The sequence below is a fragment of the Microcebus murinus genome, chromosome 10 (genome assembly GCF_040939455.1).
Source record: "Microcebus murinus isolate Inina chromosome 10, M.murinus_Inina_mat1.0, whole genome shotgun sequence".
In the NCBI taxonomy this organism is placed as follows: Eukaryota; Metazoa; Chordata; class Mammalia; order Primates; family Cheirogaleidae; genus Microcebus; species Microcebus murinus.
This window is the reverse complement of record NC_134113.1, coordinates 7,778,209-7,796,274: the sequence shown is the minus strand read 5'-3', so window position 1 is coordinate 7,796,274 and position 18,066 is coordinate 7,778,209. Positions and strand designations below refer to the sequence as shown.

General features: G+C 40.3%; 1 protein-coding gene and 1 pseudogene across 2 annotated transcripts in view; both read left to right on the top strand.

The window, feature by feature from the left end:
• EP300 (EP300 lysine acetyltransferase) overlaps positions 1 to 18,066 on the top strand; it is an 87,261-nt gene that overhangs the window by 11,552 nt on the left and 57,643 nt on the right. For both annotated transcript variants that reach the window (XM_012741780.2, XM_076006970.1), the window contains exon 2: positions 12,723 to 13,360. In XM_012741780.2, coding sequence (XP_012597234.1) covers positions 12,723 to 13,360 — 638 coding nt within the window. The remainder of the gene's footprint in view (positions 1 to 12,722; positions 13,361 to 18,066) is intronic.
• Positions 320 to 3,923, top strand: LOC105858565 (protein max pseudogene; annotated as a pseudogene).

The window sequence follows — 18,066 nt, the reverse complement described above, 5'->3', positions numbered from 1 at the left end:
TTTCTGAAATTTGCAAAATTGTTATTTTAAAGACTTGCAGTGTTTAAAATTTATGCTTTTTAACCATCTAGTGTTAAGGGAGTGTCCCAAAGCAGTAAGAAATAGAGATCTTCCTAAGATTGCTAGTTTGAATGTTTAGTTAAATGGTTACCAGAATTATGTTATGCAGATTTTCTTTTCTTTTCTTTTCTTTTCTTTTCTTTTCTTTTCTTTTCTTTTCTTTTCTTTTCTTTTCTTTTCTTTTCTTTTCTTTTCTTTTCTTTTCTTTTCTTTTCTTTTCTTTTCTTTTCTTTTCTTTTCTTTTCTTTTCTTTTCTTTCTTTTTTTAAATAGATAAGGGGTCTCGCTCTTGCTCAGGTTGGTCTCCGAACTCCTGAGCTCAAGCAATCCTCCTGCCTCAGCTTCCCAGAGTGCTAGGATTACAGGCGTGAGCCACCGTGCCTGGCCCAGATTTGATTTTCAACTCTGTTCTTTGAAATCCCAAATCCCTAACCTGTACTTGGGGCTCTGAGTGTTCTTATCTCTGTGCACCTAATGACTCACTTTGTTCCCCCTGGCTTTGCCTGTCTTTTCAGTTGCTGGATTAGCTAAGCCTTTCCTCCCTCTCCCTATAGGTTGTTTCACTCTTCATCTGTTTAGCTCCTACTCATGCTCTGGTCTCACCATTGAGTTCAATGAAAGAAATAAAGGTTGTTAGATCTGGAATGCTTTTTTTAAAGCATTTCAATGTGTCAGAGAAAGCTAGCTGAAAGGAGGAGAAGGAATAGATGAATTCTATCTTCTAAGTGGGTATGTGAGAATTGACTAATTTTAGAATAACTACTATTGGTATTTTGCGTAATGAACACAATTTAAGAGCAGAGCTGAGTTGGTTTTACTTCACTTTACCTAAAGTACAAAAATAAGCCTGTTTATTCAACAAATAATCTGTGAACCCTGTAAGTGGAAAAAAATGTGTAATTGGAAGAGGTACTAAAGTAGTAGAATTATTTTGGTCCAAAATTATTTTAAGTTAGATTTTGTATCATAGTTAAGTAACTAAAAAATGATTTTATGCTCACAGGCAGCTGTAGTGTTTGGGATTATATTTTTAATGGTCTTCGTTTTGAAGGTTATGTTTTATATATTTCGTGGTGGGTAATATTTGTCTAATTTCTCATGTATTGTGAAATTGTGTTTATTTTTGATTTTTGGGAACGATAAGTGAGCTGAGGTTATTTTATAAGGGTCCTTGTCTATTGTGAGGACCGCAACAAGCAATACAGAAGACACCAAGGGTGGTCTATATAATCAGTATGTAATAATGAAAGGATGTTTTGACTCAACACTAGTTTCCCACATGTTTAATCCAAACCTGTTTTTGTTTAAATTGTCAAATTTCTAATACATGGTCCATTAGATATGCCATGAATTATGCTAAACTTTTCAAATCAGTTTTAAATCTGACTTGTCAGTCACATTTTGCATCACTGTTTGGACTGAATGTATACTCAGATGAAGAAACATTTTACTCAAAGTCATTTTGTATTTGAGCATCATTAAAGGTCTAAGGGAACTTGTCAACAAACTATTTGGTAGAAGTAGGCTGTTGATGTTGATTGGTTAATACTTCAGTAAGCAGGGTAGGAGGTGGTTCTTACCCATGTTGTGTGTGTGTGCGCGCGCGCTGCGGGACTTGGCTTGTTGTTGGTGACTTCCTCCTCCCCTCCCCCCCTTCCCTTCCCAGCAGCCACAGTGGCAGCTCCCTGGGCCGTAGGAAATGAGCAATAATGAGCGATAACCATGACATTGAGGTGGAGAGCAACCAAGGTTTCAATCTGCAGCTGACAAATGGGCTCATCATAATACACTGGTACAAAAATGTAGGGACTACATTAAAGACAGCTTTCACAGTTTGTGGGACTCAGTCCCATCACTGGAAGGAGAGAAGGCATCCTGGGCCCAAATCCTAGACAGCCACAGAGTACATTCAATATATGCCAAGGAAAAGCCACACACACCAGCAAGATATTGACGACTTCGAGAAGCAGAATGCTCTTCAGGACCAGCAAGTCTGTGTACTGGAGAAGGCGAGGTCAAGTGCCCAACTGCAGACCAACTACCCCTCCTCAGACAACAGCCTCTACACCAACGCCACGGGCAGCACTTTCTCTGCCTTCGATGTGGGCTCTGACTCCAGCTTGGACTCAGAGCTCGGAGCTGCAGCCTGAAGAGCCCCAAAGCAGGGAGAAATTCCGATGGAGGCCAGCAATAAAAACTGTCTCGTTCGTCTTATCCTCCTTTCAGTTCCATCATTAGAACCCTCAGAACCATTTAAGAGACTCTTTATTTTCTCTTTCTCCCTTTTTTAAAAATTTATATTTTCATGGAGAAGCTCTTGGACTGCAGCTCTTGTTCTCCTTCCCCATTTCCACCATTTTTTTTTTTTTAATGTATTCCCTTCAGGAATTCCGTGTCCCCACCAGGAATTTTTAAACCAAAACACCTGAACTTGGCAGCTTTTTCTGTGAACGACAAACGGCTGGCTGGGTAGACCTCTGAGCACATAGTGTCTTGCCCACCCCACCAGGTCCTCCAGCCCTGCCCTGCATATTCCTGGAGGATGCCTGTCCCTCCCAGGCTTCTCCTCCCGGTCCACTGTCACCTCCGTTTGATAGACTTTGTGAATCTGTGAAAGAAGACAACTGGATTGGAGTAATTAGAATTATCCCTCATAGTTTTTGGTTGTTGTTGTTTTTTGAGACAGAGTCTCATTGTGTTGCCCAGACTAGAGTGCCATGGTGTCAGCCTTGCTCACAGCAACCTCAAACTCCTAGGCTCAAGCCATCCTCCTGCCTCCTCAGCCTCTGAAGTAGCTGGGACTACAGGCATGTGCCACCATGCCCAGCTAATTTTTTCTACATATATCAGTTGGCCAATTAATTTCTTTTTATTTATAGTAGAGACAGGGTCTCGCTCTTGCTCAGGCTGGTTTCAAACTCCTGACCTCTAGCAATCCACCTACCTTGGCCTCCCAGAGTACTAGGATTACAGGCGTGATTGTTGTTGTTTTTTGAGACAGAGTCTCACTGTGTTGCCCAGGCTAGAGTGAGTGCCGTGGCATCAGCCTAGCTCACAGCAACCTCAAACTCCTGGGCTCAAGCAGTCCTACTGCCTCAGCCTCCCAAGTAGCTGGGACTTCAGGCATATGCCACTGTGCCTGGCTAATTTTTTTTCTATATATTTTTAATTGGCCAATCAATTTCTATTTTTACTAGAGACGGCGTCTCGCTCTTGCTCAGGCTGGTTTTGAACTCCTGACCTCGAGCAATCTGCCCTTCTCAGCCTCCTAGAGTGCTAGGATTACAGGCGTTGTTTTGGTTTTTTTGAGGCAGGGTCTCACTCTGTTGTCCAGGCTAGAGTGCCATGGCATTAGTGTAGCTTTAGCAATCTCAAACTCCTGGGCTCAAGCGATCCTCCTGCCTCAGCTTTCCGAGTAGCTGGGACTACAGGCATGTGCCATGATGCCTGGCTAATTTTTTCTATTTTTGGTAGAGACAGGGTCTTGCTCTTGCTCAGGCTGGTCTTGAACTCCTGAGCTCAAACGATCCTCCTGCCTCATCCTCTCAGAGTACTAGTATTACAGGCGTGAGCCACTGCATCCGGTCTCTCCTTGGTTTTTAAGGATTTTTTTTTTCTTTTTCTAAAAAGCTATTTATCACTCATATTGAAAGACCAGATCCTTAAAAAGAAGTTTATGGTATAAGAGGAACGTGGGGAAAGATTTACAGCTCAGAGTCTTTGGCATGTTTCACTCCTGCTTCTCTCAGCCAGCTGTTTAAGCCTGCAGTGCCAGCCTTACGGAGGGTGGCATGACACTCTAGGGGTATGTATGGCAGACAACAGCAGTGAAGTGGCAGCCCCCAGGCAGTGGTTATTTGGGGTTGGGACAGGGAGGGAGTATTGGGTGGGGTAGAGGTTTTGTGTTGAGGGCCAGTGCTGATCTTTTTTTTTTTTTTTTTTTTTTTTTGAGCCAGAGTCTTGCTTGTTGCCCGGGCTAGAGTGAGTGCCGTGGCATCAGCCTAGCTCACAGCAACCTCAAACTCCTGGGCTCAAGCAATCCTCCTACCTCAGCCTCCCAAGTAGCTGGGACTGCAGGCATGCACCACTATGCCCGGCTAATTTATATATATATATATATATTAGTTGGCCAATTAATTTCTTTCTATTTATAGTAGAGACGGGGTCTTGCTCTTGCTTAGGCTGGTTTCGAACTCCTGACCTTGAGCAATCCGCCCGCCTCAGCCTCCCAGAGTGCTAGGATTACAGGTGTGAGCCACTGCGTCCGGCAAGTGATGATTTTTTGATATTATTTCCTGCTACTGAAATTTGAATCTGAGTGAATTGCCCCTATTTCTGATGATGTCAATATTGCAAAGTGACAGATTCATAAAGCAATGATCAAATCTTCCTTTCTTTCCGTGTATATTTCTAAGAAATAGAACCAACTAATTTTGTATGTAAATACCAAGAGCAGTTTATCTGGTACTAAACCCACACCCCAGTGTGGACCCTTGCCTGCCCTCACCCCACTTCCTTTCCTGCTGTCCTGGAACATGTCTCCGTGGTGTGATCCAGCCCTGGTTCAGGCTGCAGTCAGCAGATCCCAGTGAAGGGTTTTGTGTGTTTAGGCGTCATTTCTTTGTTGTTTTCCTACTCCATCCCTGGAATTTACTGATTTCTACTGTATACTCTGAAGTCTCAGTCTATGTTTGATTCCATTCCATGGAAATAAAAAGTATGTTGTACATACTGCTGAAAAATTGTCTTGCAATTTAAGGCTTTCCCCTTTACTATAAAACTATAAATATTCTTTACAAAAAATACTAAGCAGGAAATCTCTTACTGGAATACTGAATTCATTCATTTCAGCAGTCATTTGTGATAAGGTTTTTGTAATATTTGCCATAGAATAGTTAAGAGGTTATGGAATAAATTTCAAATTTATAAATTTTCAGATAGAAAGGGGGCAAAAGTAAACAAATACCTAAGAGCTCTCCTTACTATTATCCAGAAAAAATACTTCCTGTCTTTTACTTGCCTGCCTCCTACTTACCAAACCACTGCAGTCTGGCTTTTGCCCTAACTCCACTGAAACTGTTTGTTCCTAGATTACTAATTATCTTCTCTTATCTATATGCAGTAGATTCTCTGGAGCATGGAACACCACTGCCATTTCCTTCTTGAAACCCAGGTTCCAGGACAGCATTCCTGATGGAAGGGGCTGGTGAATGTTGAGTTTTAGCATCCTTTGTTGGTTAATATCCTTGTTTATCCATGTCCCTTAAATAATACTGGCATGTCTGATGGGCTTTGGTGGGCCTTTTCCTTTTTGCCCTATAAATAACCTTAGATCAACCTTACTTTGTCCAGGGCTTACAACTCCTTTGTTTAGACCTTCTTTTGGTGCTCCACAGCTATTAGTTATGTGCCTGCTAGACATTTCTGCATAAGTATCCTAGCAGTGACTTCAGCCCCACCCTTCTCTCTCACATCTCCAGGTATTCCCTATTGCCTATCTGGATAACTGTACCACTGTACTCTTCATTTGTCCAAGCCAGAAATGTAGGAGACACCCTTGTTTTTTTTCTTTTCTCTTAACCCTCTACCTATGTTATAGTTAGAAACAGTGTTCTCTTGATTGGCCTCTTTGATGCTTCTGTCCCTTTAGTATTTCTGTTCCAGGTATAAGTGGTAGTTTTCACTGTTTCTCCAGCAGCTGCCGCCCAACCAGTCTCTCTGAACCTAGACTTGTCTGTCCAATTCATTCTTCATCCTCTTTGCCTGAACTGTCTCTAATAAATGCATGTTTGTTCATATAATTTTGCTTAAAATTCTTCATTAGATCAATTTTTTCTCTAGAATAAAAATCCCAAACTTATGTTAGAGAACTCCCTCTAAGGTTGTTTTGTTTTGTTTTGTTTTGTTTTGTTTTTTTTTTGAGACAGAGTCTCGCTTTGTTGCCCAGGCTAGAGTGAGTGCCGTGGCGTCAGCCTAGCTCACAGCAACCTCAAACTCCTGGGTTCCAGTGATCCTTCTGCCTCAGCCTCCCGGGTAGCTGGGACTACAGGCATGCGCCACCATGCCCGGCTAATTTTTTTATATATATATCAGTTGGCCAATTAATTTCTTTCTATTTATAGTAGAGACGGGGTCTCGCTCTTGCTCAGGCTGGTTTTGAACTCCTGACCTTGAGCAATCCGCCCGCCTCGGCCTCCCAAGAGCTAGGATTACAGGCGTGAGCCACAGCGCCCGGCCTCTAAGCTTGTTTTGTACATATTGAATATCTAAATTTTATTCAACGATTCTGAACTCTGTTCCCTGTGTGTGCTGGGCAAGTCGAGATGGGGACCTGAGAAGGTTATTTGAACCTTTATTTTTTTCCCTTTTCTTGAAGGAAAAGAACATACCTGAGAAGCTTAGTAAGAGGCTTGAAATGGAGGCTGGTCAGTACTAAAACCCACTGTTCAACAGGATTTGTTTAAATTCTGTCATTTAAATTTAATTGTTTTCCCCTTTCATACATACAACTTTTAGTTTGGTATTTGATTTGTTACCAGTTTTGTTTTTCTTTTTTTTGAGACAGTCTCGCTCTGTTGCCCAGGCTAGAGTGCCGTGGCATCAGCCTAGCTCACAGCAACCTCAAACTCCTGGGCTCAAGTGATCCTCTGCCTCATCCTCCCGAGTAGCTGGGACTACAGGCCTGCACCACGATGCCCACCCAGCTAATTTTTCTATTTTTAGTAGAGATGGGATCTCATTCTTGCTCAGGCTGGCCTCAAACTCTTAAGCTCAAGTGATCCTCCTGCTTTGGCCTCCCAGAATGGTAGGATTACAGGTGTGAGCCAGTGCACCCAGCCTGTAACCAGTTTTAGACCACTGGGTTTCATTTGCTATTTATGACAGGCTAAAGACATAATCTCATATATTAGTTTCCTTTTTACAATACATTGTTCAATTTACTGCTCAGGTTTTATTCTGAGAAGCCCTTGAAGAAAAATCTGATGGGAAAGAAGAATGTGAAATTTCGTGGCTGAAATGAAATCCACATTATAGATTTTTGAACCTTAGTACTCTTAACCCTACCAACATAGAAATGATTATTTAGTGATTAGGTAGTTTTTCTTAGTCTCAACATATTATTTAAATTTTGTTTAAAATTTTTCTCAGTTTAAAAATGTTTGAATTCAGAGTTATAGTTCAGTAATCTCAACTGCTAAAAATAAAGTCATTGTTTTCTTACATAGAAAGAACATTGGACTGGGATTCAGGGAATTTTAATAGGTTCTATATTCAGTAACAAAATAGTATTATCTTTAGGGAGCCAAAGTTAGCATCAGTTACTGTATCTATAAAATGAGAGAATCAGTAATTTTCAAATGTAAATGCTTCCTAGTAGAGGCAGGGTTGTAAGAGTAACCTGAAGAGGATGGCTCCTCATTCTCCTAATTTCTCTTAAAGGCAACACTATTCAGCTTTTTATTGTGTCTGTGCCTTCAAGTAAACATAGAGACCTTGTACTAGTTGATTCCTAAGAATTGTTCACTCTGTCCCTTATGGTATATACTACAAAAAAGAAGATTAATAATAAAATTACACATTTATATAGTATATTAGAATGTTTCAAAATCTTTAAGAACCATCTCATTGGTTTTTTTTTTCCCAGCACATTATGGGTGTACAAATGTTAAGGTTACATATATTGCCCTTGCCCTCCAATCATTGGTTCTTAAAACAACTTTGTGAGGGAAGTAGAATAAATTTTAAGACCTTGGTAGAAGAGGTAACTTAAGTTCATGGTTGGAAAGTTACATTTACAACAAGGTCAAGACAACTTGTAGAGTTGGATCATAAGTTCAAGTATTTAGACTACATGAGCATTGCCAACTTATATACCATTGATGGTTGATGGCATTTGGGAATCATAAATTTCCAGAATGTTTGAGGCACAATCCTAATAGTTTAGGAGGCTCACACCTTTAATCCGAGCACTTAGGGATGTTGAGCTGGGAGGATCAGCTGGGCCCAGGAGTTTGAGGTTACAGGGAGCTATGATCACACCATTGCACTCTAGCCTGGGCGTGCAGAGCAAGACCTTGTCTCTCTCTTTGTCTCGCTTTGTTGCCTAGGCTAGAGTGAGTGCCATGGCGTCAGCCTAGCTCACAGCAACCTCAATCTCCTGGCTCAAGCAATCCTTCTGCCTCAGCCTCCCAAGTAGCTGGGACTACAGGCATGCGCCACCATGTCCGGCTAATTTTTTTATACATATATATATTAGTTGGCCAATTAATTTCTTTCTATTTATAGTAGAGACAGGGTCTCACTCTTGCTCAGGCTGGTTTCGAATTCCTGACCTCGAGCAATCCGCCCGCCTCGGCCTCCCAGAGAGCTAGGATTACAGGCGTGAGCCACCACGCCCCGGCCAAGACCTTGTCTCTTAAAAAAAAAGAAAAGAAAAAAGTAGGACTCTAACTTGACAGTCAGTGGTAACAGATGAAATAATAGGGTCTGTTTGATCAGGGGTCCAAAAAGTATATATTTTTTACACAGTCTACATTTAATCTACATAGTAGTTGAAAATAGTAGTTTAATCTACATATTAGTTGAAAATAAAGGTTTTAAGGTAGAGGTAAGGGAACATTTATAAAATTATAATTACCCAGGTATTTTCTGAAAACATTTAACTATTATATAATATTAACCATTACCTAGTTAATATTATCTAATATTATTTTTCCAAGCATGTGCTAGGTGCTTTGGGAAATACAAGTATCTGTTAAATTATACCTTTATCCTTCAGATACTTAAAATTTGGGAGAGAAGGAAGATGTATACAAATATTTAGCTCTAACAGAAAATAGAAGATAAGATGTGCATAGTTGAGGTCGTAACAAAGGTGAGCCATCCTGGAAAACAGGAGTTTGGGATCAATCTTTGTGTTGAAAGCTGAGTGTAGGTGAATCTCTTGTAATTGCAGTTGGGTCTATTGAAATTAAGTTCAAGATTGCCATTTGAAAAAGAACAACCCTTGGCCCCGGGCAGGTTTACACCTGTAAACCTAGCACTCTGGGAGGCAGGAGGATCACTTGAGCTCAAGAGTTGGAGACCAGCCTGAGGAAGAGTGAGACCCCATCTCTACTAAAGATAGAAAAAATTAGCCGGTATCGTGGCCTGTGCCTGTAGTCCCAGCTACTCAGGAGGCTGAGGCAGGAGGATCACTTGAGCCCAGGAGTTTGAGGTTGCTGTGAGTTAGGCTGACACCACAGCACTCTGTTCCTCGTGACAGAGATTCTGTCTCAATAAATAAATAGCCCTTTAACGTTTATTTTCAAGGTTTACCACTGCAAACATTCCTCTGTTTCACAGTGGAGCAGAACTTTGTAATGTGGCATTAAATGTTTGCATAAACATGAGATAGCGACTGAGTATAATAGATTTGGCTGTAGTACAGATTAAATTGAAGTCCTCACTCTAGGCCCTACAGTTAAGACTTCATATTATTGAAACTGATTACTCCTCAGTGAATTCTTTACATGTGACTGCTGTCTACTTCTGAGATTGTTGAGAAGGTTAATGAGAATTATGAAGTTCCAAGAACAATGCCCAACACATTGAAAGTGGCTGATAAATGTTTGCTCTCATTCTTATAAGCCAGCCTGTCTCCTAACAGTGTACTGTTAGGAGTACTGAGTCCCTTGAATAATAGTAATGGGTAACATATTTATAGTGTTTGATATGTAGTTCTAAACACTTTATATATATTAACTCATTTAATCCCCACAAATCATGTACAAAGTAGGTACTTTCCTATTATACAGGGGTGGAAACAAAAGTTATTTCATCATCATGTCTGGTTCCCTGAAAAACTGTTAGGAATTTAATTGGCATTGCGTTGAATCTATAGATCAATATTGGGGAAGAATTAGATGTCTTTAATACTGAGGATTTCTATTCAGGTGTTTGGATGATTATTATTATTATCATTTTTGAGACAGAGTCTCACTTTGTTGCCCAGGCTGGAGTGATGCCGTGGCGTCAGCCTAGCTCACAGCAACCTCAAACTCCTGGGCTCAAGCGATCCTCCTGCCTCAGCCTCCCGAGTAGCTGGGACTACAGGCATGCGCCACCATGCCCGGATAATTTTTTCTATATATATATTAGTTGGCCAATTAATTTCTTTCTATTTAGAGTAGAGACGGGGTCTCACTCTTGCTCAGGCTGATTTTGAACTCCTGACTTCGAGCCATCCTCCCGCCTCGGCTTCCCAGAGTGCTAGGATTACAGGCTGCTTTGGATTTTCTATGTCTACAGTTATATCATCTGCAGACAGTTTTGTTTATTTCCATGTTTTTCTTTTTACTCGTAATTTATCTTGTATTATTGCTCTGGCTAAATATTCCAGTACAATGTTGAATAGAAGTGGTTGGAATATCTTTGTCTTGTTCTGAAGAGACTACTGTGAGTGAACACTATGCATATTTGCTGTTAGTTTTTAGGTTTTAGAAGAAACTTTAGTATAAAGAGGTTGCCTTCAATTTTTAGATTGCTGTTTTGTTTTGTTTTTGAGACAGGGTCACAAGACAGGGTCTTGCTCTGTTGCCTGGGCTAGAGGGCAGTGGCTCACTGCAACCTCAGACTCCTGGGCTCAAAATGATTGTCCTGCCTCAGCCTCCCAAGTTGCGGGGACTGCTGGCTAGGTGGGTTTCTTTGGTAGAGAGAAGTTCTTGCTGTGTTGTCCAGGCTGGCTGGTCTTGAACTCCTGGACTTCTATGATCCTGTAGCCTTGGCCTCCCAGAGTGCTGGGATTACAGGTGTGAGCCACTATGCCTGGCCCGTTTTGTTTTACATTGTTACTGGGCATTGAATTTTATCCAGGGCTTTTCTTGTGGTTATTGAGGTGAATCTTATTTACTTTATCCTTTGTTACTATGTTGAATGATAATTTGTAGATGTCTTCATGTCTGCTGGATTCCTGAGATTATCCCAACTTGATCATAATATTAAATTTTTAACACACTCATGGATTTGGTTTGCTTTTTAAAAAATTCTTGCATCTTTGTTAATGAAGAAGAATGGTTTTCTTTACTGGCCATGTATAGTTTTTAGAATATTCTTTATATTCTAGAAGTGTTTGTTAGGTTGGATTGTCTTTTCTTTGAAAATTTGTTATAGGACATGCCTGTAAAACAGTTTGGATATGGTACTTTCTTTATGGAAAGATTAACCAAGGATTCATTTTCTCTAATAGTAATAGGATTATAGTATTCAAGCTTCCCATGTGTCCTTTTAAACTTTTACAAATGGGAAACCTCAATTTCATAGAATAAAGAATTCCTGTGTGCCTTATTGCCCAGCTTCAATTTACTAGTTTTTTTTTTTTTTTTTTTTTGAGACAGAGTCTCACTTTGTTGCCCAGGCTGGAGTGAGTGCCGTGACGTCAGCCCAGCTCATAGCAACCTCAATCTCCTGGGCTCGAGCGATCCTCCTGCCTCAGCCTCCCGAGTAGCTGGGACTACAGACATGCGCTACCATGCCCGGCTCATTTTTTCTATATATATTAGTTGGCCAATTAATTCCTTTCTATTTATAGTAGAGACGGGGTCTCGCTCTTGCACAGGCTGGTTTCGAACTCCTGACCTCGAGCAATCCGCTCGCCTCGGCCTCCCAGAGTGCTAGGATTACAGGCGTGAGCCACCGCGCCTGGCCAATTTACTAGTATTTTATACCACTGTTTCCCCCCATCCCTTTTTTGCTGGAGTATTGTAAAGCAAATTCCAGCCATATTATCTCACCAGAAATACATATGTATCTTTCAGTTAAAAAGGTTTATTTTAAAATTGTTACTATGCTATTGTTACACAATACAATTAATAATTTTTCTTTCTTTCTTTTTTTTTTTTTTCTTTTTTTTTTTTGAGACAAAGTCTCACTTTGTTGCCCAGGCTAGAGTGAGTGCCATGGCGTCAGCCTAGCTCACAGCAACCTCAAACTCCTGGGCTTAAGCAGTCCTCCTGCCTCAGCCTCCTGAGTACCTGGGACTACAGGCGTGCGTGCGCCACCATGCCCAGCTAATTTTTTCTATATATTTTTAGTTGGCCAATTAATTTCTATTTTTAGTAGAGATGGGGTCTCGCTCTTGCTCAGGCTGGTCTCGAACTCCTGAGCTCAAAGGACCCTCCCTTCTCAGCCTCCCAGAGTGCTAGGATTAGAGGCTCAGTTGTCTTTTTTAATGTATTATAATATTTTAAATCTTTTCTTTTAATTCTGAATTTAGTTTGTATCTAGATAAGTTATTTTAACCTTTCTTAGGAATTCTGGAATATTAATATAACTTACATATCTTTCATGACTAGCAGTACAAATTTTCAAAACCTCATGTAATGGGTGTTATGCTAACATTTAATCCTCTTTGACCCTGGTCTTATTTTGGGTACAGTTCTTAAAAGTGTTTAAACCTGTTGGTATAACCAAATATACCCTCAATTAAAACATCTCTCTCTCTATATATATTAAAAAACATAAAACTTTTAGTGTAACATGAAAAACTGCAATGCGAATAATAAACAGTATTCCATGGATAGAGGTTTGGAAATGATACTTAATGCTTATCCAAAACAAAAGCAGAACAATTTCTGATTTTGGTTCTGTTAAAGTTTAACCTTTATCTTTCCTCTTTGCTTCTAGATTTTGGCTCTCTATTTGACTTGGAGCATGATTTACCAGATGAATTGATCAACTCTACAGAATTGGGACTAACCAATGGTGGTGATATTAATCAGCTTCAAACAAGTCTTGGCATAGTACAAGATGCAGCCTCTAAACATAAACAGCTGTCAGAATTGCTACGGTCTGGTAGTTCCCCTAACCTCAATATGGGGGTTGGGGGTCCAGGTCAAGTAATGGCCAGCCAGGCCCAACAGAACAGTCCTGGATTAGGTTTGATAAATAGCATGGTCAAAAGCCCAATGGCACAGGCAGGCTTGACTTCTCCCAACATGGGAATGGGCACTAGTGGACCAAATCAAGGTCCCACGCAGTCCTCAACAGGTATGATGAACAGTCCAGTAAATCAGCCTGCCATGGCAATGAACACAGGAATGAATGTTGGCATGAATCCAGGAATGTTGGCTGCAGGCAATGGACAAGGGATAATGCCTAATCAAGTCATGAACGGTTCGATTGGAGCAGGCCGGGGGCGACCGAATATGCAGTACCCAAATCCAGGCATGGGAAATGCTGGCAACTTAATGACTGAGCCACTGCAGCAGGGCTCTCCCCAGATGGGAGGACAAACGGGCTTACGAGGCCCCCAGCCTCTTAAGGTAAGCACAGTTTTGGTTCGTGTGCATAGTCAGTATATATCTGAGTGTTTCAGTGTTGGAAGGGCTTGAGGTTAGTTATTCTTAACCACTCATGTTTAATCTTACATTGTGTAGCATTTCTCACATATTACATGCCAAGGATCTGTGCTGTCAAAAGTTTTAATAAGTGCTTATATTAAATTTAAGTAAAACATTAGTTTTATAACTGACTTTGGTATTATGTACTTTTGTAGTTTGTTCCAAATGATGGCCAGCTAATTCCTGTTCTCTCTGGCACAAGTATTGGAATATTTTCATCTCATTTCCAAGTCTAGGTTAGCCAGGTAGACTCCTTATAAAAGTATAGTTTTGAGGTAACTGGCATTAGACAGTCTTCAGATAGAGACTTCATTTGTTCCCACTGCTTGGAATGTCCCTGGGTTTTAAGATATACAGTTGTTATAAGAATTTTATTAAATGATTTTTTTTTTTTTGAGACATAGTCTCACTCTGTTGCCCTGGGCTGTGGTATCAGCCTAGCTCATAGCAACCTCAAACTCTTGGGCTCAAGCGATCCTTCTGCCTCAACCTCCCAAGTACCTGGGACTACAGGCTTGTGGCACTATGCCCAGCCAATTTTTCTATTTTTAGTACAGATGGGATCTCATTCTTGCTCAGGCTGGTTTCAAACTCCTGAACTCAAGCGATCCTCTTGCCTCAGCCTCCCAAGGTGCTAGGATTATAGGCACGAGCCACCACGCCAGCCTGCTTTTCTGTTTTCAAAAGCCCATTTTCTTAGCTCTATTAAATAGAGAATGCTAAGTATATTTTTAAAAACAGGCATGTGCCACCATGCCCGCCTAGTTTTTTCTATATATATTAGTTGGCCAATTAATTTGTTTGTATTTATAGTAGAGACAAGGTCTTGCTCTTGCTCAGGCTGGTTTTGAACTCCTGACCTTGAGGAATCCGCCCACCTTGGCCTCCCAGAGTGCTAGGATTATAGGCATGAGCCACCACCCGGCCTTTAAAAATCTTTTAACCTTTTAAATGTGTGCTCTTTATACACAATTAAGATACAAACTCACATGCTTTGGTGCTTATTCTTCTATATTTTTCTTAAAATATTCTATCCGTTTTTCTTAAAATGACATCATGCTGCAGTTGCCAGTGCTGGGCATGTAGTTACTTACTTGTTGAATGAGAGATGGCTTCACTTGGAAGATGAAATTGGGGAAGGGTATGATTTTCACAAGTGGTCAGAAGCAAGTTCTCACTGTAAGAGGAGTGATTTAAACAGGCATTAGGACTTCTGTGTTCCAGAGAACCTAGATGGTGAGAAAGAATGCAAGTATGAATTTAAGCCATAAGGACAGCTGGGCACAGTGGCTCATGCTTGTTATCCTAGCATTCTGGGAGGCCGAGGTGGGCAGATTGCTCGAGGTCAGGAGTTCGAAACCAGCCTGAGCAAGAGCAAAACCCTGTGTCTACCATAAATAGAAAGAAATTAATTGGCTAACTAATACATATATAGAAAAAGTTTGCCGGGCATGGTGGCACATTCATGTAGTCCCAGCTACTCGGTAGGCTGAGGCAGGAGGATTGCTTGAGCCCCAGGAGTTTGAGGTTGCTGTGAGCTAGGCTGATGCTATGGCACTCTAGCCCAGGCAACAGAGCAAGACTCTGTCTCAAAAAAAAAAAAATTATTGTTAGTGATATTTTATTTCCTTATTTTAATGAATCCCACCTAATTGATAATTGTAGAGCACTTATATCAGTCCCTGACACATAAGATTGTTTAATAAATAAAATGTAAAGTTATTGGAGTTTATGATGAGACTCACTTAATATACAAGTGTTTTTATGAAACAACTTATTTTCTGTTTGAGGCAGAGAAGTATTTTCTGTATTTCCCTGTTTAAGATTAAAATAAATTCAAGTCAGGGTGTTCAAAAATGATCTTGTAGAGTTAACTGTACTCACTATATTTCTTCTTCTTCTTTTTTTTTATCCTCCCCACCCCCTATATTTATTCTTAAACTCGTCCTAAGAGTTGTGGTGATACTTAAGAATCAGGAGTAAAGATAAGGAAGTTTTCATTGAGATGTCATTACTTGAACTCTACTGGCAAATGACATCAGCTTTTATGCAGTTGTTTTCATTGATGAGTCTAGTTCAGGATATGCAGGCAGGTTGTGATATTACCCTTATAACAGTCTTCTAAAATCTGACTAATGGCAGTTTATCGGAAGAAACTTGGATCATACTTTTACCCTCATCTTAGTTTTTAAAGTCAACATAAAATAATCATATGGAATGTATTATATGTTAAGATTATTTGTGACTGATTGTTTCAGAAATGTACAGTGAAAGAGTGGAATAGTGCACAGATTTTGAACCACACTACCTGAATTGTATTCGGGCTATACCAGTCTTCCTTCTCTTTAGCTGTATATTGGAAATCTTCTCAGTAAATCATTTCCCTCTCAAATAATTTCACAAGGCAATATGTTTGCCCCCTAAAAAATGCCAGTGGCAAGAAATTTTTGAAAAATCTTTTACCAGATTGCCTTCTTTGTGTATAAAGGAGGGAATGAAGTTAACTAATAAAAGTATCATTAGTTAATAGTTCGGCCCTGGAGCTATACTGCCTGGGTTCAGAATGGGCTCAGCCACTTACTTAGTAGTTATGTTATACTTGCTAAGTTGCTTGCTGTACCTGAAATGCCGTATCTTGATGGATTTTTGTTGTTGTTGTTTTTTTGAGACAGAGTCTCACTTTGTTGCCCAGGCTAGAGTGAGTGCCGTGGCTGTCAGCCTAGCTCACAGCAACCCCAATCTCCTGGGCTCAAGTGATCCTCCTGTCTCAGCCTCCCAAGTAGCTGGGACTACAGGCATGAGCAACCATGCCCAGCTAATTTTTTGTATATATATTTTTAGTTGGTCAATTAATTTCTTTCTATTTTTAGTAGAGACAGGGTCTCGCTCAGGGTGGTTTCGAACTCCTGACCTCAAGCAATCCGCCCGCCTCGGCCTCCTAGAGTGCTAGGATTACAGGCGTGAGCCATCACGCCCGTCCTATCTTGATGGATTTTAAATAGGAGGGTCTCATGTCCCAAATTACAATCTAGATGGATGTGATTTTAGGTGTGGAAAATCAATTTAAGAGAAATAATGGGCCCTAATGAGGTGATGAGGCCGTAAATTGAGACAGTGTAGTAACTGTGGAATGAATGTGAAAAACTATGATGTTTAGGATGTAGTGAAGGTTTGAGGGATCTCTAGTGATCTTTGTTTACTGTTAATTCCTCAGTGCTTTAAAGTGCCTGGCATATATAGCATGAGTATGGATACATAACATGAACATTTATTGAAGCTAGTAGGTAGTAGGAAATACCTGAATGTCTTTTATTTTGTTTTTATTATTTGTTGAATCTTGAATCACACATACAGTATTGATTTGTGTTACTCTACTCTGGTTCCAGCAAGTCTTATTAGGACCTGTAGGGGTTTTAGTCCCTGTGTTAAATGTTCCTAAACTGTTAAATTCTTTGTTTAGGGTTCAGGTTTTTATTCCTATTTGTTAGTATTTGTCCATATTATGTGTTTTTTTGTGTTCCTATGTTTTCTTTCTGTTTGAGTATATTGGAAACTTATAGGCAACCTGTAGAGTTAGATTTTTTTTTTTTTTTTTTTTTTTTGAGACAGAGTCTCACTTTGTTGCCCAGGCTATAGTGAGTGCCGTGGCGTCAGCCTAGCTCACAGCAACCTCAAACTCCTGGGCTCAAGTAATCCTTCTGCCTCAGCCTCCCGAGTAGCTGGGACTACAGGCATGTGCCACCATGCCCGGCTAATTTATATATATATATATATATATATATATATTAGTTGGCCAATTAATTTCTTTCTATTTATAGTAGAGACGGGGTCTCGCCCTTGCTCAGGCTGGTTTCGAACTCCTGACCTCGAGCAATCCGCCCGCCTCGGCCTCCCAGAGTGCTAGGATTACAGGCGTGAGCCACCGTGCCCAGCCCAGATTTTTGTTTTAAAAGAAAAAAATCCCCCTGTAGGCCCCTTTAATTTTAGTGTGGCTTTGTCCTCTGCATTTTCAGATAGCCAGCTAACTATATGATGAAAGTAGTTAGACATCTGGAGCACATTAGCTATAGAGGAGACAAGATCAAATAACTAACTACAGTGTAACAGAAATTAAGTACAATATATTTCCTTCCTATTATATTTAGAGGGGGAGTAGAGAAAGGCCTTTAGGAAATAGAAAAGGTAGTGATGAGAAGGTTGTTATTTTATTTCCTAACTCTGGCAGCAGAACTCTGAGGGAGGTGGAAAAGCAAAGCCTGGGAGTAGTTTGTTGATCAGGGTGATCAAAAGTGTTAGGAATCAATTACTTTCAGCTGATCAGTAGTCAGTGCAGTCTCTGTATTTGAGATAGTAGTTTGCCAAGAAGTGAGTTTGGAGTTTCTAGGTAATGCATCCTGATTGAGGGAAGAAGCCATGTTAGGAACGGGTTGAAATTCAGTTGGTCAAGGAAGGCAAGGCCTGTGAACAGTCATGAAGGACTTCCTTTTATATAAACAAAATGCTGGAATAAGCATTCAAATGCTTTGACATGTCAAACTATAACATAATATAAATATAATATTTAAGGGTCAGATGACTTAAGTGGAATTGAATTAGCCATAGTTTGTACATCAAAGGAAAGTGCATAA